This window comes from Pelecanus crispus, chromosome 5, assembly GCF_030463565.1.
Source record: "Pelecanus crispus isolate bPelCri1 chromosome 5, bPelCri1.pri, whole genome shotgun sequence".
Taxonomy (NCBI): Eukaryota; Metazoa; Chordata; class Aves; order Pelecaniformes; family Pelecanidae; genus Pelecanus; species Pelecanus crispus.
The window spans coordinates 11,624,508-11,649,111 of record NC_134647.1 but is presented as its reverse complement, the minus strand read 5'-3'; the positions used below and the strand labels follow the sequence as shown (position 1 = coordinate 11,649,111).

Genomic DNA, 24,604 nt, shown 5'->3' with positions numbered 1-24,604 from the left:
CAGACAAAATAAGGCAGAATATTACCCGTAGCTCCATATGCCCGCACAGGATGTGAACTGTGATGCAGACAGTGCAGGACATCTTAGGTATACGTAGAAAGCCTAGTGAAAAAAGGAGAAGGGAGTGGTATGCAGAGAAAACTATCCTTCAAACATCCAAAATTAAAGGTACGGCTTAAAATCAAAACAAATCAGACCTGCACAGGGCAGGAAAACAAGAATGAAAGGATTTTTAGCTGCATGATTACAAAGAAAACAAAGGAAAAGATCACCAGCAATAACAGCAGGGTAGATACCTAAAAGCTGAAGGGATATGTTGCTTCAATTTCCATAAGGAAGAAAATGTAAACCCAAAGAGCAGAGGCAGCACACTTAATGGGCTAAAGGGCATGGATGTGGAAATTACTGCATGCAACACAGCCACAAAACTCAAGAGCTCTTTACCCTTCACTTCTGAAGACTAAATCATCTCCATCACTGAAATCTGTAGGCTTTTTAGCACCAAATCTATAGGCTTTTTAGAGCAAATATTAGCCATGAGTAACAAAAGACTTGGAGGGAAGCAGAAAATGGGTTAAAGTGCAAGCTAGGCGTGTTACATGTAGACTAACCCAATATCTTTCTTTGATAAGATAATTGCATTTGCGAACAAAGGAAAACTAGTACGTCTTATGGATCTGGACTTTGGTAAAGCATTTGATTTGGTGTTACTAGATAATTATTAGTTAAACTCGAGAAGATGAGGATTAATGTAAACACTATACAATGCCAAAGGTATCTAGTATTGGGGGTGAAAACTGCTGATGGGGCTGATTGATGGCAAAATTATAGGACTAGAGGAATCAGTCTTACTGAATAATTTCATTAGTTAGCTTGGTGCAAAAAATGACGAGCGGAGTAATGAAATTTGCTAACGACAAAGTTGGGACACATTTTCAATAGAGAGGAAATCCTACAGGAAGAATTACATGACTGTTATGCCTTAGTAACAGACATAAGATGAAATGTAACAGCATAAAATGCAAGGACATGCACTGGGAGATTGATAAAATTTCTGCTGTGAATTAAAATTCATCTGCTATGAACAACAGAAGAGGAAGAGCCACGTGCCTGATGTAGTTCTTAAAAAGGTAAATGCAGTCTTATGTGTAGCATGCCGCATATTTCCAGGAACAATGAGTAAATATACACAAGGCACCGGGTAAAATTCTGCTGAGATTTTAGGGCATCATTCAGGTTATTGGTGTTCAGCAAGCCTGAATTCATGCTGGAACAGGTAGAGAGAAGTGCCATCTGGATAATCAGAGGAAGAGAAAAGAGGAGATAAGAGAGCGTGTCTTGCTGAGCTTGGCAAAATGAAGGGATCCGATTCCTCTTTGTAATACATTTGGGGTTTAAGGTGGGCAGAGGGCGAGAATAAGCACCAGGAGAGAAGAATCATTCACATTTATAGACAGCGCTTGTGCTGGAGCAGATAGCCGTAAGTTGGACATGGGCATAAATTGGATTTGAAATGAGGAAAGGGCTCTCACTGTGAGAAGAGTAACTGTCTCAAACAGCTTCTCAGTAGGAGGAGAAGAGGCAAAAAACTAACCAGTTTTAAGATTGGTGGTGATAAGGCTGTGCGCTGGCAGCAAGAACTGGGCAGGGAGTGTCCTTCCAGGCCCAGCTCCGGCTCGCCCGGGGAAGGTGAAGAGAGGACAGGCCCTATCCCACTCACCCGCTTTGCCCTACGCACCCAATAGTACAGGGTGCCCAAACATCACCAACCAGTGGCCAAGGAAGCAAAGCATGCAATGGGTACATCTCCAGCACGGGGCAGAGCGTGCTGCCCTTCACCTCGCCTCCCGGTCCCTCTCCACAGAGCACCCAGCCCCACCGCTCCTCCCTGCCCACCCTCTGCCTGCGGAGTTTGGCACTTCTCAGCTGCTCGAAGACCTCATTGCCACCACAGAAAGAGCCACACCTGGCTTAGAGAAAAACGCCCGTCGGCTGCCCTGGCTTTGCAGCACTGACAGTGAGGTTTTTCTGTTTGCAGGAGCCGCTGGGCAGAGAACACTGTTTGGCTGTGTCATCTCCAGCTGCTGACATGAGCATGACCCACTAGGTGCGGGAGATCAGGTGAGCTTGGGTGGGGGTGGCCTTGAGAGGGTTGTCTTTATCCTCCTTATTAAGTGGACTGAGCTTTTATGCCTGTTATGTACTAATGACTCACACTTGAGAGGTAGTGCTCACGGGCTTATGTGAAAAACAAACATTGTGCCTTTGTGGGAAAGAACAAATCCTTCTTGCCTGATAAAACAACAGTTGTCAGCATCTGCCATATGGCTCCGGGGCCTTGGAATCTGCCAAAGGACCCATTTCTTGGCACTATTCTGTGTCCCTACACAACACTGCCACTGAGACAGCCTTGACATCCAAACCTGCCTTGTAAAACTGCCTGCAGGCCACTCGGAACAGTGCTTTGTGTATGGACGCTCTCCTGTCCACCTCCACGGAGCAGTGACTGCACAAATCCAGAGGACAGTTCAGCAGCAGCACAAGTTATCTACTTCCACGGCCAATTAGCGTCACAGATGTATAAGCTAATGCGTGTACTCACAGTCCCAGGCTGCATCCTCTGCTCTTCACAAATGCTGCCCTCTCCATCTGCCTGCTCGTCCCCTGCCAATCTCACCCCTGCCAGCTTCTGTGCACCAACCAAATGGTCAGTGCAACCTGAATGTGGAGGGCACGTAAATCCATCAGTCCAGAAGCCACCAAACTGATACAGTTCCCCTTTGCGATTAAAAGCTTCCACATTAATTTAGACGAAACCATTCCGGTTTGCAATACTTATGTACTATATAGACTAGGGACATCTTCTGTTGCACGCAGTAGCTGCAGAATGATCATAGAATCATAGAATGCTTTGGGTTGGAAGGGACCTTGAGAGATCCTCTAGCGCACCCCCCCTGCAGTGGCCAGTGAGTGTGTTCCCCTTGGGGCCTGGGGGCTCACCAGGGCACAAGAGCTTGCAACAAGCTGAGAAGTCTCGGGGGCTGAACAGGGCAGGAAGGATGATGGCTCCTCCTCACCTCCACAGTGGATCTTCTTCGGGGGGGGCAGGAATAAGGTAAAGGGAGAAGAGAGCTAAGAGGCACAGAGGAGCTATACAGCCAGGGAAAGAGCAAATCATGGTGAACAAGCAGGAGACTGGAGGAAACGCACCTGGAACCGGAGAAAGGCTCTTGTGCTTTGGCTGTACTCAAACTGTGCACGTGGGTAACGCCTCTTCTCGCAGAGCTCCCCATCAGGCTTCACACGTGCCCAGGGGCCCAGCTACACCCTCCTTTTCAGGAACCTCTCCCAGTGATTTTTTTCAAGGGATTATTTTGCAGGCTTTTGCCCTAGTTTGCTTGTTATGTCCCTAAATGCTCACCGCCGTCAGGATGCACCAAATAGCTGAGCCGAGGAAGCCAACAGCAGGCGAGCTGAGCGTATGTGTACCTCCAGCAACACCCACGGGCTTCTGAAACGCTGGCGGCCAGCCTTCCTCTCTGAATCAGGGGGTCAGTCCTCCTCGTCACGCGGAGCCAGGAGCCCACTGAGCCAGGTGCAGGGGCAGCAGATGTGGTCACCGCTGAGCCTACAGCCCCTCGGCGGGGAAGGGAGCCTGGGCGCGGCAGGACGAGGGGAAGCAGGAGTGCAAGCGCAGGGGAGGTAGCAAATGCAACTCATTGGCTCAAAAACGGGAGAGGAGGCTGCTTTGAAGAGGAGACGGGGTGTAGCGGAGGGCCGAGAGGTGAAATGTGGTAATCTGTAGGGCGTCATGCATGATTAGACCATGTAGGGAAAAAGAACGACACTCTGTTTTGTCCTTCCTTACAGATAACTTTTATTTGATGTCCCATATTAGGAACTGTGATATAGTCCATCGCTGATGATTTATCAGCTGCATTTGGCTCTGCAAATGCACTCATAACCTTTCTCTGGTGTGCTTCTCAGCTACGGCAAGAATTTAAGCCATTATGCATCTGTCCGGCAGGACAGGTGGGACCTCCAGATGTTCCTCACTGCCCCTACGGCCCCAACTTGTACCCCTCCCAAACTCCCCCACCTTACCCACCCTGCAGAAACCCTCGGGGCCGCCGATGGGCGGGAAGGTCCCATGCCGCCAGAAGCACGGGGCTCCCCGCCGTCCCCACGCAGCTCCTCATCCCCGCGAGTCTCCGAGAAGGCACCGTTTTCCCCGTTCCCCCTCCAGGGCACCGAGCCCCCCCGGTCCCAGCCGACGCTCGTAGGGCAGCCCCTCGGGGCAAGGACCGACCCAGGCGCAAAAGCCGCCGGGGCTGCGGGCGGAGCCGGGGGGGGGGGGGCCCGGCGCTGCCCCCGGGGCCGCCGCCCGCTCACGCCCGTCCCTCCCGCAGGCGCCGGGGGCCGGGCCCGGAGGGGCGGTGCTGGCAGGCGGGCCGGGCCGGGACGAGACGAGTCGAGTCGAGCCGCGCCGAGCCGAGCCGAGCCGAGCCGAGCCAGCCGAGCCGAGCCGAGCCGAGGCAGCCGAGCCGAGCCAGCCGAGCCGAGCCGAGGCAGCCGAGCCGAGCCGAGCCGAGCCGAGCCAGCCGAGCCGAGGCAGCCGAGCCAGCCGAGCCGAGGCAGCCGAGGCATCCGGCGGCAGCCGCGCCGGGCGGGGGGCAGCCCGCATCATGTCGCCGCTCCGCGTCTGCATCGTCGGCTCGGGGAACTGGTGAGTGCCGCAGCGCGGGGGGGGACCCTCCGCCCCCCCGCCTCTCCCCTGCCCTCCCCCCCTTCCCCACTCCTCCCTTTTCCACCATTTCTTTCCCTTTTTTCTCCCTTTTTCCCGTTCCTTCCTTGTTTCCCCCTACCCCCCCCCCCAGCGGGGCGGCACACCGGCACCGCGCCGCGCCCCAGGCCGGCTCCCCCCGCCGCTGCCGGGGGCTTCGCAACAGGTGCGGGGCGGGGAGCGGCGGGGCCCGGGGGCCGGCGGGGGAGGCGGCGCAGGGTCTCCATGGTCCTGAAACCGCCGCCCCGGTGCCGGGCTTGCCCTGCCTCAGCCTGTGGCCTCCTTGGGCAGGGAGCGCCGCGCCCGAGGGATGCAGCAGGCAGCGAGAGCCGGGAGGACGCGGGGCTCCTGCACCCCTGGGGGTGCCCGGGTGTCACCTGCCCGGTGACAGGGGAGCGAGGTTCCCGAAAGGAGCAGAGCTGTGCCGCTGTACTTGCGGGTGCCTGTGGCAGGGCCCAGGCAATTGGAACGCAAGCATGGAGTAGCGAGGCGAGCAGTGATGCTGTTTGTATCCCTTTGAAGGAAGCAGGGCGCCGGCTTCATTTAAAGCCACGACTTCTTGCCACCTTTCACTTCCATCCTCCTCGGCACGTTGGTTTGCACCTTGGTGCAGACGCAGCCTTGTACAAGCATTGTGGTCAGGCCCCCCATTTATCCTGATCCCCATTCATAGGAATATGTTTGCTGCTGCTCAGACCTTTCTAGCCTGGACAAAAGCATGGCTCTCCAGAGCTCCTTGGGTCTGACAGACCCCACTGAAGTCAGTAAACCCTATCTTACTGGACTTCGCATCTTACTTTTCTTATGGTTTATGTAAGCTGAGCACAAACCAACAGACCAACACATACGTGCATGCGCTTGGGATTAGCAAACCCAGCCTCCAGGTAGTTCTCTGGATTGTTTTTGTGCAGGGAGGGTAAGCTCTTCAAGATTTTTAAAATATCTGACAGCTAAGTGGAAGCAGATGCCAAAAAAAAATTGGTAGGTCAGGGAGTGGTTGCTTGTGAGCTGCTGAGAACATAGCATAGTTAAAGCACGGCTCTTTGCCTTCCTGCCTTGCAAAACCAGTCCACTCTTTTCTGAGCCCCTACATGCATGCTCTTTCCGGATTACAGGCTCTTTGTGCATGACATCGCTCGGATACGGCCTTTCACATGTAACTGCACAGCTAAGTCTTCTTCAGGAACTCATCATCACGCATCTGGCTTTCTCTGGCCCTGACGGATGCAGTCTTGTCCCGTTATTTCTGCACTGGCATTTGCCCAACTGCCGCTTTCACCCTGTCATTCCAGCGCTTGCATCCCTCCCCTGACACCCCCTTCTCCCGAACCTTAACCACAGGCATCCAAGCCTGTGTGGGCAGCTCGTTGTCACTTCCAAGTCCCTCAACAGCCGTGGCTGCACACCTGAGTCAACTTTTACTTTTGGTCAGCCCACAGTGACAGCCTTCATCATTCTCTTGCTGCATCCTCAAGCAAGCACCTCCTGCCTTTCCCAGGCTGTCCCCTTGCCATCAGACATCCTCCAAAGCCACTTAGTTGTCAGATCTGTATACACAAGGACGTTCTCTTTTTTTCATATGTACCTACAAACATGGAAAAAGTTATGCCACAGATACAGAGACCCCGCTCATTCAATACTACCTACTTACTCGTACTGCCTGTCTGCCTGGGCCCATCTCTTGCTTCCTACCACATACATAGACTGTAAAATCTTTGGGGAGGTGATAAGCATTGTGCTCTGATGTTTAAATCACATCTATTCATAGCCTTTGTGGCACAACAGGTTGTCTTAGCACAACATAGAAACGACAATGTTTAGCTTTGGCAAACAGTTTTTTCTTCCTCCTGAATATTTGGGTGACAGTTCAGATCCCTGCTCTTGAGTCTTTCCTGCAGCTCAGAAACACGGTTGACACGTGACGCAGCGTGTTGCAATAGCTCGCGTCAGCTGCAGAAGTTCAGCAGGTCACAGGGACTTGCTAAGTCAACACTGCCAAGGAGACTCACGAGTGATGTGGTTAAGCGAAGTAAGTGCTGCACTGCATTTTCCAGTTGCCAGCCAGGTGCAGGAGGGTTTGTGTTTACATTAATCATGGTTCAGTTATCTGTTTTTAAAAATAGAGGTTTAATTCACTGCCTGGCCCTTCAGAATCCAAAAGTTCTCCCAATCTTCTTAGATTCATTTGGACTGCAGAGTCCTCAGCGAATATCCAGCTTGAACTAGGTTCTTGTCTTCAACAGGGACAGATGGCCAGGCTTTTTATGGAGGTGCATTGAAGGAAAACAAGAGCCAGTGGTCAAAAATTGAACCAGAGGAGAAAATAAAAAAACCCTATAAGAATAACAAAGCATTGGGGCAGGTTGCCCAGAGAGGAGGTGCTCCCTGGAGAGTTTTCAAGACTCAACTGAACAAAGCCCTGAGCAACCCGTCTGAACTCAGGGTTGTTCCCACTTCGGAGACCTCTTATGGTCCCCTCCAACCTGAGCGATGCTACAATTTAAAAAATTTGGGGTGGTTGGCTAAGAAAGAGACTGGAGGAAGACATGATCGTCTTCAAGCATCTAAAGGGGAAAAACAATATTCCACCCTTCTAGAATAGAAATGGGCTTAAACTGCAGTAAGAAAGACTTAGGTTAAACGTGAGGATGATCGTGCTAATGCTAAGGATAGCAAAGGGCTGGGATGGGTGGTTGGGGAAGGGAAGAGACCTGCAACTGCTGAGGTCTTTAAGACCTCCTCGGAAAAACTACTAGGAACGGTGTAAGTGTATCTGACTGCCCTTTGTACAGGGAAGGGACTAGCTGCTCCCGGGGGTCTGTTAAGCTCTATTTTTCAGCAGATCTGATGTATGCCACAAACACTTTCATATTCACATATGTAAATAATGGGTCTTGTTTGAGTTATTCTACATCAAAGCTTTCTCATTATACTGATAGGAAATCCCTAGATAAAAGCTTTCTTTTTCTTCGCAATATGTAAATCACTTCCAACATAAATTAACATAACTGAGAAAAAAACCTAATTGGCAGTTTTCACTTACTTTTTAAAATTATCTAAGCGGAGTTCTCTGCCTTCTATTAATCTTCACCAAACTGAATTTTGGAGAAAATAAAACCACGGCAAAGTCTTTATACGTGAGCGTCCTTGGTTTTGTTTGCATAAGCAGCCCTCTTCTGCCAAGCCTGTGTAGTCTACCGAACACCGCCTTCACAGACAAAGCAATTCTTCTTCCCAAGGTTGATCAGCAGTGCCAGAATTTTAAATGGACTAAGTAAAACAGAGCATCCGGTTTTGAACTGTTCAATGGTTTTGTGGCGAGGTATTTTCCCCGATGACTACTCAATGCTTTTTAAATGTTAAACCCTTTCTCCCCTGAATCCTCATTCATCTAAAAAGAAACCAAACAAAAATACTGTCATTTATGGAGCTACCTTTATGCCTGAGATATCTTCACCGATATCTTGTCAATAGGAAAATACTTGGGTGGCAACATCCAAGTGGGGTGGTAATGACCGCAGTGCTAGAAGATGAGATTTATCTACTGAGAGTTGTGAGTCCTATTCAGGATTTCAGAGGTTAGAGCTGGAGTTTGCATCTTTCAACAGAAAATCATATGAACTTAGTACATAGCTATAAAAGTTATTCTTATGGATAGGCTTGAGGTGATCTAGATTTAGATTTAGATCTCAGGTTTATCCATAAAAATAACCTTCTTAATACATATTTCTTGTGCTGAGCCACAATTCATCCTCAGCTCAGGCCTTGATTGTGCTCTCTGATAGCAGGGCAAGAGAAACAGAATAGAAGTAATTTTAAAGATAATACTTCTCTTATAGTAAAGGTTCACCCCTAAAACATTTCACCCCTAAACCATTTCCCTACATATCTTGAAGGACCAAACCCAAACGTCCCTTTTTAGAAAGAAAGCATTACGGCAGCTCAGGATACAGTCAACACTGAGCAAAGTGAAACCTGATCTCAGTAGGATTTCTTTATCTTTAAAGATTAAGATGAAACCCTTATTCTTCTATTAGTTATTGAGCAATTCAGCCTTGTGCAAGCCTGTTGCATCAAAAATAGGGTTAAGCCAAGGAGAGCCAGTTACGTGGTTTCCCTTTGAACCATTGACAGCACAGACCTACCTGGACTTTGTCTTGGATATACTCGAGACCTTTATCGGTTCCAGAAAACGTACCACAGCTAAATCCTGTTCATGCCTCTCATTGCAGGTGTGTGACAAGTGGGTCAGAGGACAAGAGCATTGCAACTGGAGCTCCTCTTTCAGTTGCATTAGTAAAATAGCCGATACTTGAAAGATTAAAGTAGCATTAAAATGGAAAGAGGGAAGAGAGGAGTAAAAATAATCACCCCTCCTCCCCATATAATTGAAAGGGCAGTAAGCAACACTTTCAATATTTTCTGCAGGGTTTTTAATTCCCTCTTGCCAAGAAAATAAGTGAACGTTTGCAAGGCTGCAGTGGTGGATGGGGAAATAAAATTACTGCCTAAACTGAGATTAAAAAATACTCAGCATGACTGAAAATGAGTAAACCGGATAGTTAAAATATCCTTAGGCTGCAACTATTACAGATCCTGTTACAGTGATAATTAGAACAACAAATAAGGAGAAACCATCAGGTTGAAGACTGGGGTTTTTTGGGTTTTGTTGTTTGTTTGGTTTTTTTTTTAAGAAAAGAACAATTTCTGAGGATTTAGCTCTTACATAAAATCCTTATTGCAACTGTTTGGTTATTGGTAGAAAAGTAGGATGCATGTATTTTAGATGAGATGCACAAAGACTGTCACAGCAAGATCATTCAGCAGCACTTTGCTACCTGGATTATTTTACATTTGTTGGTCTTCAGAAAAAAAGCATTATCCAAGGAGCAAGAGAGATTTTAATCCCAGATACTGTATTTTTAGTGCTGTTGATGGTACATCACTTTCCCACTCTATAGTCTTTGATATGACTTCAGATCCCTTATTACAGTTATGTTTTCTCTGGTTCTACTTCTGTGTTTTTAAACTGATGGGATTTTGATGGAAGGTAGTGGATAAAGCTTTCTGATAAATGTAGCAAGCACCTTAACAGCTTTATAGCATAGGCCTTCTATGAGTTACTATGTTTGAAGTAATTTGTGTTTCCAATTCTCAATAAAACTATTTGTTTCCTATTAGTTATTTCAGTTTTTTTCTTTTTAAAGGGGATCAGCCATAGCAAGAATCGTTGGCAAAAATGTCCAGAAGTCCAACAGATTTGATCCTACTGTCAGGATGTGGGTATTTGAAGAGATCATCAATGGAAGAAAACTCTCAGAAATAATCAACCAGGAACACGAAAATGTTAAATATCTGCCTGGTTACAAGATACCCAAAAATGTGGTAAGTTGGGGGGGGACACACCGAACACTGAAATATTGTTATTTTTAATAAGGGAGGCAACATCTGGCAAAATTAAAATTAGGAAGTAATTCACTGCTTCATTCTGGTTTGCCACCTAACTCACTCCAATATCTTAAGTACGCTGGACTGTAACTCACTTCTGTGATTTCTGCTTGTCTCATAAGTCACATGCAACTTCAAGCACCCAACTGTGTCAGGTGCTGGTAACGCACACTCCTCCTCTCCAGCAGAAATCACCATAACTCTAGAAATGGCAGGCAGGGATCTGTCTGCACAGAGCTGAGCTATTTCAAACCCACAGCATCTTCTGGGAAAAAAAGGGAAAGCTACTGCTCTCCCTTCTTCTACAAAAGAAATCAACAGCACAGCTAACAGCTGTGGCTTACAAGAAGATGAATGAGCTATTGGCTCATGGGTGCTTTCAGGATAGCAACACACTGCTATCATTAATAATGCCGTAAATTCCACCAAAAATATAAATTTCATGGACATTTAAAATACCAAATTTGCATCTCTACTTAAATTAAACAGCTTAGACAATGTATTGCTACAAAAGCAAGCAAGGTGAGGGGTTTTGGCCGTTCAAGATTTTGCCAGATGCCACTGTTTTGTGAACTAAAGAAAGTAGCACCGCGTTTCTGCAACAGTTGCAGTTGTAAAAGGAAGTTAAGATGCTGCATGTGATGGATCATCTTGCTTGGAGAGTGATTATATTTAGCACTCCATTTAGTGCTGAGATTGTATATTTGCACTCCTGTGGTTTGAACTTGGCACGCAGTTCTCCTGGGTTAGAATTGACTTGTCACTGTTATTTTTACAACCCTCTAGCAGATCACCAGGCTTGTCATCATCACTTGAGATCAGCTTCATCCTGTCTATAGCAAAGTCTGAGGCTTTACCAGCAGAAATCAGCTGGTTGCAGTAAAGCCTGGAGGGACACTCACATCATCTCTGACTGAGGGGGGGGTGGTGGTGGGGAAAGCCACCCTAATTTTTTCCTTGCATTGCTCTGCAACATTTTGGAAAGACAGGAGCACTGTCTGTACAGTGCTGCCAGCCTCTGCCCTGCTCCTGCTTTGCCATTTTTCTGGAGAAGCAGCCTTGGTGGCAGCAGTTCTCGTTCTCCCACCAGGAATCCCACTTGCCCTAAGGCAGTGTGCTCCAATGCTGCATCCAAGGGCTATGTTTGCTCTGATTGTAAACTGCTTGTGATAGCAGGCTCAAATTCACCTGCCGTTGCCTCTGTAGCCTGGTTTGAATTGTTGTTCTGAGTAATGCTAGCATTTGGAGGAAGATACAGCTTGCTAGTTATTAAGCATGTTGTATAAGTTCTTGTAACTATTGGTCAAGTTATTATATATTTAAAACAAAGACGCATACCTCTGAAAGATGATGATAATCTCTGCCTTTTGATGTAGTTTATTTGTGAGTGAATCTCAGCTGGTGACCTATAGAAACTAAAGACTGCCAGAAGAGGCTCTGTCTCACCACCCCAGTTTGCTCCCGTGCTCCCCGGTGCTACCACTCGTTCCAGAAGAACCATATAGGGTTGCTCAGTATCTCAGGAACCACCTGAAGAAGCTGAACCAGCAACGGGAATTCCCAGGACAGTGCAAGTTTAGAAAGAAAATCACCTTCCCCAGATTATCCACACAGGGTTGGGATGGGAGGCAAGTTAAAAATAAAACTAAAAAAAAAAATCCAAGCCTAAAAAAAGTTAGGCTGCTTCAGAAGAGAGCTGCAGTTGCTCACATTGAGGGCTAGCTGCTATGCAACAGTGCTAGTTAAAATTAAGGACATTTGCAATACACCTGCAAGACTTTGGTGTCTTGCACGGTGTGGGGATTCCTACCTGAGGCTCATTTCAGTTGTCACTCTTGTCCCAGGTGGCTGTACCAGACGTGGTCGAAGCAACAAGCGGGGCAGACATTTTGTTGTTTGTTCTGCCACATCAATTCGTTGGACGAATCTGCGAGCAGATCGCAGGCCACATAAAACCCGGGACTTTCGGGATTTCACTGATCAAGGTAAGTTGTCATCTCCACAAGACTCAATCTGTACGGAGTAAATAAATGACTTCAACTTAAGGGTAGGAGCTCCAGTCCTCGGCTGCATGCTCTGCATAAGCACAGGCATTTCTTCCTGCAAGAGTTAAAACTTACCCAGCCTCTGCCGACCCTCCTGCTGCTCACATGGCCACGGAGAGGAAAGGATGGGGCAACCCAGCCACGCTAAGAGTAACTGTCTTTGCCAGCCATCTTTAGCCTGGATCGGTTCCCACTTGGACCAGCACGGAGGTGAAAATGGGCAGAGAGACAGCTACATAAGCTGGTGCTGCTGCCAGAAAAAATACTCATCAGCCTACAGCCTCAGTTAACTCTTAACTGGAAAGAGCGCTGAGTCAAAGTGCCTCTTCCAAGTACATGCTAAAGCTGTTCTTGGCAGCATTAAAACGGCACAATAACACTGATGATTTTGCAGAACTGAAGCAATTTCAATCTGGCATGAACTGAGGAATCTCTTTTTAAGGTTAGAGGTACCAGATTATCATAATCTTAAAAGGAATTAACATTTAAAGAGAATCTCCAACTAGAAGCCAGAGACAAAGCACAGGATATAGTCTACTGCTTCTTCTATTGCTTGCATTACAGCAAATACGCCATTTAAAATTGTAATGAAAGAAATGTAATTCAAGTTTCAGACTGCAATACCAGCTCTTCCCCCTTTTTTTTTTCCCCCTATAGAAATTATCTCACAAGCAGCAGTACACAGATACGAGGAGGGTGGGAGAGGAAGGAAATTCCTGCAAATTTACTTCTTTCTTTAGCTTAAACCCCCCCCCCCCCCCCGACAGTTCAGTACACTCCTGAATACCAATGAAGCACTCAGATTAATACTTAGATCTTGTAAAAAAGCCACTGCTTGTAGGCTTAATTTATAAGTCTGGTTCTGTACTACAGGAGCTTAACACAAAGGAAAAATACAGCATCAAAGAAAGCCTCAGGACAGCAGCACTGGATGTGAGGCCTCTTGCAGGGTTACCCCGACTGTTGCTATCTGCTCCCTGAACTTGCCTTGAATTTGCAGTTATCAAAGTACAAACCCAGAGCATTTGTATTAATGGCTAATGCTAGTGAATAAAAGACCCAAATCCTTCCAATTAAAACCGGGGAGCTGCAGGCAATAGGACACCATCTGCTTTACCGGTGCTCTACTGCTGTCATTTTCCTATTCTAATAACTTGGCTTTGACTGTCATCTTTTATTCAGGGGATCAATGAGAGTCTTGATGGCCTGAAGCTCGTGTCCGACCTCATTCGAGAGAAACTGAAAATAGAAATCAGTGTGCTTATGGGGGCCAACATAGCCAAAGAAGTGGCTGATGAGAAGTTCTGTGAAACCACCATTGGTAACTATTGCAGAGAGCAAAACAGAGCCGCTAGCTGTGGTTTAGTGTCATCTGTGGCTGGGCAACAGGACAACTTCTGGAGGTAGCAGGGGGACGCGATGGGTCCCGTGTGCGTCCCGAGCAGTGCGGTGGGTGCAGTGCCCGCTGAGCTCGTTCAGGGAGGCAGCGTGATTCCCAGGGAGTTTGGTGCTGGCAGGATCAGATCCAAACTGACAGTGGGTTTCAGTGCTGAGAGCTAATTTAATCCATTAAAAAATTACACCTTAATCCTGTTTCTGTAGGAGTTGGCAAGAGCCACCTTTTTGTCTGTACAGCTCAACATGGAGTACATTGGCGGTTGATACACTATGCAGTCTAGATAGAGAAGTGCAATCAGAAGCTCATATGTGCTCAGGCTCCCTGAGGTGTATTTCTCCATCTTCAAATTTCTTTGTGTTAAAAAAAAAAAAAAAACAACCCAGTAACATTCTGTTCTTCCCTCCCATTCAGACTGCTTGCCAAGATGTAGCCTCAGATCCTCCCAGAACTGGGTCTGACCTGATTTGAAAAGTTCATCTGATAGTTTTTAAAACCCATTGATTTTTAAAGTCAGCAGAAATTAAAGTTGCATCCTTCCATAGCTAGGGAAGACAAAAAAATAAATTATTGTTGCACTACTGTTCCTTTGCCTTGCAAAGGTTACAATAATAGTGAAAACCATACCAGCTGGGCATTTGTTGCTGGCAGAGTGACTAGGCATGAACAGGACTAGAAGTGATTGGGAGAGTTGAGCAATATTCATTTTCTTGGGGAGAGTTTAACTTCTGCTGGCCCAGTTTGAAGCCACGCTGTGATGACAACTGTGCAGAGAGCTTTGTCCCTCGCTTTTGTCCTTGTGGAAAGCCAGATAGCCCAGAAACAGCCACCTCAAAGAGACTGGGTATCCCCCAACATCAATTATTGTGAAGGATGAGAAGGAAACCCAAAGTTTCTCGTGAGATGGGGCAGAAACCCCGCAGCTACGAGTGCTATTGCCCAGGCTCTTTAGTAGTCAAAAATACCAAGTGTCCAGAACCCCTCCAGGAGCAACAGCTGGAAAATGCTAGAGCTCCTCACTGCTGAGCTCTCCCTGAAGGAAACCAAGTTGCCTCATATAGAAATGAAGTGAAACTCCATTCAAAAGTCTTTGCCCAGCGGGCTACCCTTCCTCTCAATACCTAGGGCAAGTGCTGTAATGGCACAGTACATGACCTCTATAGAATTGGTAACAAAAATGTTTGAGTGTTGCCAATGTTCAACTTCATCCTCTGTGGATCTTCCTGTAATTGGGAATTAATTGGGCATTAATCATATCCGTAATAATACTCAGCAATTATACTGGTTTACATTTTCAAAGCAGCAATTATGCTGTTGTGCTGTACAAAGCGATTTGTAAATACTATCTTTTGCAAGGTTTGTGGTTTCTCAGGCAGAAAGCTGCATTAGGCGCTATCTACTTTTAAGCTCTTTAAAGTGTTATTAAATGATGCTTGATCAATGCCCTGGGATTTGCATACATTTGACACTGGCTTCCAGCAGCAGGAACTGCTGTCACACAAACCTCTTGTTTAGCAACGCCCAGTTACAGGGACCACAAAACCTCAAGTGGTCCGTGGGACCTTGTTTCAGGTTCCAGTTAACTGTGTGTACTCTGAAACATTGTGAAAATGCTCTAACTTTCATCCCTCCTTCTCACAGGGTGCAAAAACGAAAAACAAGGGGAGATCTTTAAAGAATTAATGCAGACCCCCAATTTCAGGATTACCGTGGTGCTTGACTCTGATACAGTGGAGATTTGCGGAGCCTTAAAAGTGAGTGATTTCAAACCCAAATGTTTTTATTAGAGCCAAATTCTACCCTCACCTGAGTCTTCTGTGAGCCACAGGGTCTAATGTGAGTCCTGCCACTGTATGATGAGTGAGCACAGACAAGATGTTTGTGTGCCAATTTTCCAATCTGTTAAAAAGAGAAAAATTTAGTTTAAAATATAAGTGCTGGCAAAGCATTTCAAAATAGTTGTATTTTTATCTTTATTTAACCAGAGGCACCTCTGCTTCTGAGGGCAGACTTTAGTCCACTGTATTTTCTTGTCTGCGTGTTATAAGCACATGGAACGAAGACTCTTACTACATATAGTAGCTCCCACCAATAACTTATTTCCATGGTTCAAGTAGTAACCTGCTAGAAAGTTTGCATCAGAAGCGATGCTCTTTGTTGGCAGCACGGCTGTGTGGTGTCCACCGATGCCCACGTCAAGATCCCAGGCTGGATCAGAAGCAATACAAAAATCACCAAGTTTCCAATGAGAGAGCACTTGAGTGAGATTTGGAGTTTGCTTTTAAATGTGCTGAAAGCAACTCCAGCCTGTGTCCCTTTGTACTTTTTAATACATTCAGTCATTTGCACTTCAGTAATTCACCATTCCTTGGAGGAGGGGGCATTACTGGCTAGGAAAGAATTGGTCCTGTTTAACCTTGCATACAAAAAGAGAAGTTTCTTTTCGTACAAAACCAAGTACTCCCAGATTTTGTTTTTGGCCACAGACTGGAACTGGGGGCAGGCGCAGAGCGGTGGTTTCTGTTTTGTGGGAAATCTTTTGCTGCTCTTGAAATCGTTGCTTTGGGATTGTCTTTGCTAAAAAGAAAAGAAAAAAAAAAAGTCTGCACTGGGGCATGTGCACGTCTGGAGCAAACACTTCAACAGCAGTACTAGGTGACATAGTGCTCATATACAGTGAGCTACACTTATTTAGGGACTTATTTAAGGGCTGGGAATTGGGAGGTGGGAAGGGAGGTGTGCAGGACAATGGTGAGGAGTTGTGAAGATATTTAGGATGCCAAGAGATTTGTTTAGATGGTTTAGGGCGATTTTACTGACCATTTTTACAGGGAAACCCAAAATTTCATCTACTGCAGCATTGGTACATAGAACCCAAGTCTGTTTAAATTAGAGACCCACAGAGAAAACCTGGAAAGGCATGACTATGTGGGGTATTTTAAATAGCTAAATCAGAAAGGTCAGCGAGTACCAACTTGGCACTAGCTAATAACCAATACATTAATTGCATACACACTACGTGATTGCAATATTACTATATTAAATAAGCTGCTTTGATTTTTGCCCATGGGAATAACAGAGGATACTTTACAATAATCTTCTAGAAGCCCAGCTACTTTTGTTCAATTGTAATTAGCTACCTTCTTCATAACAGAAACTCATGGCCACTGGAAATTGAACCTTCTTTTTGGACATCTTCACAGTGTGATGAGTAGGCTTGTTTTAATTTATATTTTCCCTATATAAAACCAGTTACCAGTTTCTTCTGGTGAAGGGGGTGAAGACAGATTTGTAGGATTTTCTTAGAGCTCAGTGCACGCTAATGAACCGCACGTCTTGCCTGACCATTTCCTTTCCTCCTCTGTATGTCACACTAAACTGTTTCTAGAACATCGTAGCGGTGGGAGCTGGGTTCTGCGATGGACTGGATTTCGGCGATAATACAAAGGCAGCGGTTATACGCTTGGGCCTTATGGAAATGGTGGCCTTTGCCAAGATGTTCTGCAAGGGACCGGTATCAATAGCCACTTTTCTGGAAAGCTGCGGGGTCGCTGATCTGATCACTACCTGCTACGGGGGACGCAACAGGAAAGTAGCAGAAGCCTTTGCTCGCACAGGAAAAGTAAGGAGGATTTTGAAATATTTTACACTAACACATGAAGAAATCCTTCTGTGTTTTACAAAGGCATCATTAGCTGTTTACCTTCTTGATAACTGCTGGTATCACAGCGGTATCCCCTCTGATCCAAGTAATGAGTCTCCTCTCTTCTAGTCCATTGAGGAACTGGAAAATGAGATGCTGAACGGACAAAAGCTGCAAGGTCCTCAGACCTCAGCCGAAGTCTACAAGATTCTGAAACAGCAAAATATTCTTGATAAGTAAGTGCTTTGACTTAGAAAAACAACTGAATCAACAACAAATTAGGAGTGATTCATAACCTCCGTAACGCTACTTGTGTCTAATTATCTTGTTCATTTCTGCAACAACTGGTTTCTACATCTTGGGCCACTGTTGGAGCTCAGCTTCGCCTGACTCCTCATCGCCATGGTCAGCAGAATGGGATGAAGGCTAAGCAGTGTTAGAAGAAACAAGCCACAGACATATTGGAAAGAAACAAACAAACAAAATAATCCAAAGGAGCTACCCAGACATCCCCTGTACCCCTAAACAAGATTGAAGACCATACACAGAGTCAGCCTGCAAACATGGCCTATGGGTCAAAGGGTTTCTTGTTCTTAGTGTATCACCACTACAGCTTGCAGCAATACTGCGCTCAGTGCAAACGTTAACTACGTTATCCCAGTATAAAATGCAGGAGCGTACTCGTGAACAAAAATTTTTATACGCATCGAATAGGCAATATGCGCCAATATCAATGCTTTAGTGCCACAAATAATGCGAGCTAAAAAGTACTTCTAATTGTTTGGGATGATGCAAGATTATTTATAATTTGAAACTTTTGTCTCAGCTTACATAATAGAAAAGCTAAACTTCCCTCCATGCCATTCCCTCTTGTACATTAGCATTACTGAGAGGTCAAACACAACTAAATGAATACTTTTTTAAAAATCCCATTAAAATTATAACAGATATAGAAGATTCGAGTGGCATGATCTTTCCCAAATGAGAGAGGTAAAAGAAAAGCTCAGTTTGACAGGACGTGAACTTTAAATCAAAACTTGATCTAGTAAGTATCCTATAATTGCGCTTAGTTACACGCTCAGCTCCAAGGCATTCAGTGGACTCATTTTTTTACCATGTAATGGCTAAGAAGACAGCTTGCAGAAGGGAAAGAACCCTTTAAGTCAGGAAAAGAAAATCATTAGACATTTTCATTCTTTTTAGTCTTTTAGGTACCAGTGATGAATGCAAATAATGTATGCATTTTGCACACAGGAGGAAAAAGAGGATATGCAAATCGAGATTTTTTTTGTAAATAAAAAAATATTGGATAGGAAATTTGTCTCCCCAAAAGCTCTTCTCTGCTGTCACCGCCAAGAATTGCCCCTAGCTCCTCTTAATTGCCCTATATAGTCTTCCAGTAGACACCTCCAAGTTAAAATTATATTGTAAAGAGAGAGAAAAATTTTCCACTTTCCTTTTAATGTAACAAAAAAATTTTTTTTTTTTTTTTTACCCATTATAAATGGAATGGAAATGCTTATGTAAACTTTAAAAACTATTTTCATTGCTATGCGCTTCTTTTAGGTTTCCATTATTTACAACCATCTACAAGATCTGCTACGAGGGTCAATCGATCCAGGATTTCATCACGTGCCTGCAGAACCACCCAGAGCACATTTAGAGATCCGATCTCCTCACCTGGTCACCTTCTCATCTTCCCAGGACTTCTGACCACTCCACGGCAAATAAAGTAGAGAAACAGATTGTGTGACAACACTTGCTGTAAAAGCAACGAAGAATGTATTTCAGTATCCTCATTCTGGGGGTAAAAAATCTGCCTTTAATTTCAGCGTTATACCCAAGGAACAGGAAATGAATGTAAAATTTAACAGTATTTGATTTGAGTTAGTAATGTGGGCATTTCCCTAGAACTACTTTCTTGTTGATTGAAAACAGTTTCCCCTTGTAATTTCCGTAACAAGAGCTCAATTTAGCTCATGTGAACCTCAACATTTTGCCTACTAATATTACTTGCAGAACAGCGCAAGATGCAGACAAATTCAAGAACTCAGCCAAACAGAAAAATTGCAGTAAAAAAAAAAAGGTCTGACAGCAATAAGATGCAATCACATGGGCAAATGTTGACTTTCCTTAATTCCCCTCAAACACAAATAACATATTTTGTGACACTTAGTCCTTCCTTCATTTCGTTTCCCAGTGTAAGCCTTGCTGGAAAAACAGGTATTGTTACTGTGCTCAGACACACGTGAATGTTCAGCAGATGTATAAGTAAAACAGTCTAAGGGGCAGGGGGAAGGAGAAAAAAGGGGTTTGGGGAGAGGGTTGTTCGCTTCAAATTCAGGACACTAGGAATCCTCAGTAGTAGTCTGACCTTTGTTAAACATGCTGTATTCCGTTGAAATGCAGAAAAAAAAAATTGGAATAAGCAAATACATTTATGTTAGCACCAGGATGTCTCAGCAAGTCACCATTGTTCATTGGTAGTAGCTGAGAGGGGAGGACTGGAGCTTGACAAGGAGGATGTCTGCACGACCCGGCTTGCAGCTCGTGCAATGCTGTTATTGTGAGGACGTAACAAGTAACAGTGAAAAACCCTCTGCGATACTTGACTTTTTATACATGCATGAAAATGACCGCTATAGACGCACAGAAATCCTGTAAAATTGCATTTGAAACCAGGCTGCGTTTTAACTCCACCGGGAAACTCCACTGGACTGACACCAGCGCAGCTCCCCGCATCTTTCCAGACCGCAGACTAACACCCTGCTCCCGCTGTAGCTTAAGCAACGCATCTCACACTCCAGAAGAGAGAGCTCTCTATCTACTTCTGAATTTTAAACACAAACTGGTTCATAGATCAGGTTTTTTTATTTTGCTACCAATGGTGTTAATTTTAGAAACATAAAAGTTTTTAAACCTTATAGCTGTACTTGGTAACTTTACATACCTGATGTTTTTCAGAGTTAAAGCCATCTATGAAATGAACAGTGGCACATTTTATAAGCTTTAATACCCTTTTACAAGACTCCTATTTAAAGACAAGGCAAACAAAAAGGAAGAGTAACCTACTTTTGCTTTGCTTTATCCGATTTTCCAAAAGAGCAGAGAGGAAGGCGAGTGGTTATTTTTTAATCTCTCTATGTATTTGCTGACATATTGCTTAGGGGAGAAAAAAAAAAAAGCTAGGTTATAAAATTGTCTCCACTGCATTTTAGAGAAATGTTGTTATGACTTTCACATTTATCAGAGCAATTACATATATATATATATAAAAATGTGTTGTAATCATAAATATATTGTAAAAATCTCAGTCTCGCAGCTAGCAAAGCTGGCTCGGGTACCGAGGGAGCGGCTGCAGCAGCACGGATCCCTGCTGCAGAGCCGTGAAGGTAGCGCGGCTCCTCCAGCTCCGCTCCGGTCACAGGCAAGGGCTCGGGGCTCCGCAGGGCGACGCCAACATTCCTCCAGCTGAAATGGGAATCATGCGGCCAAATCCTTTACACAAAACAGGGAATTATGATCTTCCATTTCAACTGGACAAAGACTTAAATATTGCTTAACTTTTAAATATCAAATGCATGAGGATGGGATAGAGAATTCAGGAACCTCCTTCCTTCACCGGCAGGCTGAACTTCCGAGAAGTCATGTATGAGCTAATAATAACATGGATCATTTTACATTCAAAGTGTATCAAATAACAGTTTAATCAAGTGATCAATATGCAGACCTGATGTAATTTCATTTTTCAAAATTCTCACAAAATAAATGACTGTTGTAATGGTGGTCCTTTATTACGCTTATTCTTGTGGTTAATAATTGTCAGCTCTCAAAGAAAAGGACAAGAAGAGTCAATTTTCTACGGACATTTTATTGATGATCCATTTTTTCTTTTTTTTGTATGACATACTTTTTTTTTTTAAACACATTAAAATAAGGAAATTTTTACTCCATAAATAACAAAAATTAGCCCTTATATCTCAATCCAGTCAAAATCTATGTAAAATAGTTTGTTCTATATTTACATTCTGTACCAAAATAGGAAACACAAGTTCAAGGTCAGCCAGTTCTCTCAAAACAGTTGTTTTATCTCCAAGGTAAGCTTCACATTAAAAAGGCAACATTTGCACTTCAGAAGTCTGGTAGTGTAAGATCACATTATTTAATAAACAAACAGACCCAAATCCCGAAGAGCAACGCATGCAAGCAGGCACCCAGGCGTTCAGCCACGCAAAAGCGGGTGGATAAATCTTGCAGGGAAAAGACCTTGACCCGCTCAGCTGGCTGAAAGTCACTCGTAGGAAACACGGGGAAGAAAGGACATACGCCTCCCTCTCTACTGAAATACGTTCACGCAGAATGATTTGCGGGACAGGAAGATTTAAAAACAACTGGCCCTCGTAAGGGATTGTGGATATGTCTGGTCTTAAGTGACATCAGTCTTCCCAATTTACCAGTGCTCAGCAGAAAGAATGAGGTGCTTTGGGCTGACAGTCAATTAATGGGCGTCAAAATTCTTGTTCGGTAATTAACCTACATCCAAGGCCGCGACAGCCTCCCAAGACCTCAGCTGGTTTCAAGAGGAATGAAGCGCCTGCTTTTCAGTGTAACTTTTCTTGCTGCATACTCCAGCCAAAAGCTATCCTTCCTCCTTGTAATTGTCTGAAACACTAAAAACACATGTTCCTGAAGAATGACTTGCCTCAACTTCTAATTGAAATGTTATAGATTTGAACTCCTGGGGTAAAAAAAAAAAAAACAACAGACTGCAAGACTCATTCACGTCTGTAAGCAAACACGGAATGTTTTTAAAAAATTAAAACTGTGGACATTATATACTGAAAACATTTCTGCTACAGACAAGCTAACTCATTTATCTCAGCTCTACTTCCAGGGCTCCTGCTGCCCTATCTTCTGGTGAAAACACAAGGGCTTATTTGGGCCATATTTCAAAGTTTTCGCATGTAAGAGATGCAATAGGATGGACCTGCCACAATGTGGTCAGGACACCTCAAGTAGCTGCCTGCAAACTTTCTACTTAAAACTATTACCAACTTTTACGGGGGAAACTACACTTAAGGCTACATAACCGACTGGTTTAAGCTACAACTTCAGCTGTGTTTTACACTCAAAAATGGCTTATGCTTCCTACTGTATTTATTTTGCTCTTAAAAACCTGAGACACATTTTTACTTAATTCACCTTAATATTTGGAAGTTCGTAGCAGGCTAGAAGCTTAACTCAAAGATAAACAGAGCTGAGGTAGTCAGTTTTACTCAAATATTCTTTTTGACAGTCACCAATTCATCCTCACTTTAAACTGAACTTGACACGTTCCTTGGCAGTTCCAACATGGCTACAGCTGCTAACTCATGGATGGGATAGAACATGTTGGATTTTGCCCGCTAAAGTACCTTCCCCCCCCGACGCCCCAAGGTCACGTCCAGTTCTGCAGTCCGCAGCCAGTTGAAGGGCTGCACGTCAAAGAAATTACAACTGAAATCTCAGATTATTAAGGCAGTAATAGTTTTACTTCACCGGATTCACTGATGCAGCTACTCAGCAGGTACTGGTGAATCTGACCACAAGAGCTCTGACAGGCAGATAGATTTTTCCCTCTAGGTACAATGCACTACAGCCTCTTTCTTTAATTAATGCATACAATTCAGAAGTAGGTAAGCGTTGACTTTTTAAGCCATCTTTCAGTTGATTCTCAGGAAGAGAGAATAAAAGAAGAAAAGCCCTCAAGATAAACAACTGTGTAGAAGATAAAAATATTCAATTAAATATGACAAATTTCACACTTACACAGACAGGAGACTAGCATATCAAATACTGAGCACAATAAATTAACACCAGTAAAAAAGTTTAACAGTTATAAAGTTAACCAGAAAGTTCAGACAGTGCAAATATCTCACAGTAAGAAAAAATAACCAATAATTTCTTTTCAAGTATCAAAAGCATTGTTGTCGAGTGATGCCATTTAAACTGTATTATTGCACAACAGACAAAAAATACAATATCAACCTCTGGGACCTAAGATGTATTTTCAAACCTTTATGTCTTCACGGAATCAATTTACACCAACTGTTGATTGTGCATATATTAAAATAATCAGTGTTCACTTATTAATCTGAGTGTTTCTTAATTCGAACTTGCACACCTTTAAAGCATTTGATTCCTAATTTATATTGCTTCTCAGAAACATCTATTTAAGGCTAGCCTAGGCCTTCTATAATTCAAAGCAAACCTAACCTGTAGTTAAGAAGGGGATCTAGCCCAGTGCAAGGTACTCTCTCAACTGTGACACCTTCAGACAGTTTTAGGTTGCAGCTCACTCACCTCACCAGTGTCGTGAGAGTTTCTTTAAGTAAAAAAAACCAAGTCCAGTAGGCACAAAGATTTTCTTACAATTGCAATGGAAGTCCTATTATTAAACAAGTTTAATTGTAGCTAAATAAATTTTACTCCCTACCCCTTCCATCCCCCTACCTTTCATTTTAGAAAGGGATCTAGTCACTGACAATTCTAACATCACAGCATATTTAAGAAGCAAGAGTAACATCATCTTTCTCCCTGTATTTGCATTTTTTAGTGCACTGGGCACATCTGCTACCTCAAGTTTAACACTTTTCCAAGAATGAAAACTATCCTAACAGGACAGACAACGGGTTGGACCACGTAAGAGTTTCTTTAACTCCAAACAGGATTATTTGTAACACATTCTAGAGTCAGAAACAAATAAACACATCCTTACAGGTGTCCGATAGAGCAGCTGTCCTTAGCTAGACAGATTTCGCTCATTCCCTGCCTCTTACATATTTTGTCCATCAAGTGATTAATTTTGTGCCAAGGCTTGCCCTCGTGTGGTTCAAAATGTTTGATGCCCAACTTATTACAAACAATCAAATAATCCATAGTGTTTGTATGTCCAAAAAAAAAAAGGGAGGGAGGGAAGAAAAAAATACAGATTAGACTTTTCTTTACACATTCAATACTGCTTTTGGTCTAGAGAAGTCAGTATGGTCCTGTAAGATTATAGCTGCCATTGCTACTGGTTTGCCCTTCAACAAAAAGTAAGAACAGCTGCATTTATGTTCATACTATTTAAAAAATAATAATGCCATTATTTAAGAAACAAACCAAGAAAATTAAAAATCATCAGAAATCCTATCCCAATTTTACAGACTGGGTGTCAGTACTGAAATGCATTGGCCTAGTAAATTACTGAGAATATCCAAACATTTGATGTATTAAATTTCACAGTAGGACTGGCAAATGCTAAATGA

General features: G+C 44.1%; 1 protein-coding gene and 1 long non-coding RNA gene across 3 annotated transcripts; one reads left to right on the top strand and one right to left on the bottom strand.

Moving 5' to 3' along the window:
• Window positions 1-4,685: 4,685 nt before the first annotated feature.
• LOC104032890 (glycerol-3-phosphate dehydrogenase [NAD(+)], cytoplasmic) lies at window positions 4,686-18,978 on the top strand. Of its 2 annotated transcripts, none has more exons than XM_075710179.1 (8): window positions 4,686-4,726; window positions 9,991-10,163; window positions 12,140-12,216; window positions 13,459-13,597; window positions 15,314-15,426; window positions 17,061-17,294; window positions 17,445-17,551; window positions 18,882-18,978. In XM_075710179.1, exons 1-8 carry the CDS (start codon window positions 4,686-4,688, stop codon window positions 18,976-18,978), a joined length of 981 nt encoding a protein of 326 aa, XP_075566294.1. The 2 variants fall into 2 exon arrangements, with proteins under 2 accessions (XP_075566294.1, XP_075566293.1); XM_075710178.1 differs by having other exon boundaries at window positions 9,991-10,168; window positions 12,076-12,216.
• On the bottom strand, window positions 14,592-15,828 carry LOC142593518 (uncharacterized). Its single transcript, XR_012831043.1, has 3 exons — window positions 15,794-15,828; window positions 15,479-15,571; window positions 14,592-14,895 (listed from the first exon to the last, which is right to left on the bottom strand). It is a non-coding gene; the product is annotated as an uncharacterized LOC142593518 (long non-coding RNA).
• Window positions 18,979-24,604: the final 5,626 nt, after the last annotated feature.

Coding starts and splice junctions, on each gene's coding strand:
- LOC104032890 (XM_075710178.1), top strand. CDS start 4,686: ATGTCGCCGCTCCGCGTCTGCATCGTCGGCTCGGGGAACTG. Junction 12,217..13,458: donor TCGGGATTTCACTGATCAAG/GTAAGTTGTCAT, acceptor TCTTTTATTCAG/GGGATCAATGAGAGTCTTGA. Junction 13,598..15,313: donor GTTCTGTGAAACCACCATTG/GTAACTATTGCA, acceptor TCCTTCTCACAG/GGTGCAAAAACGAAAAACAA.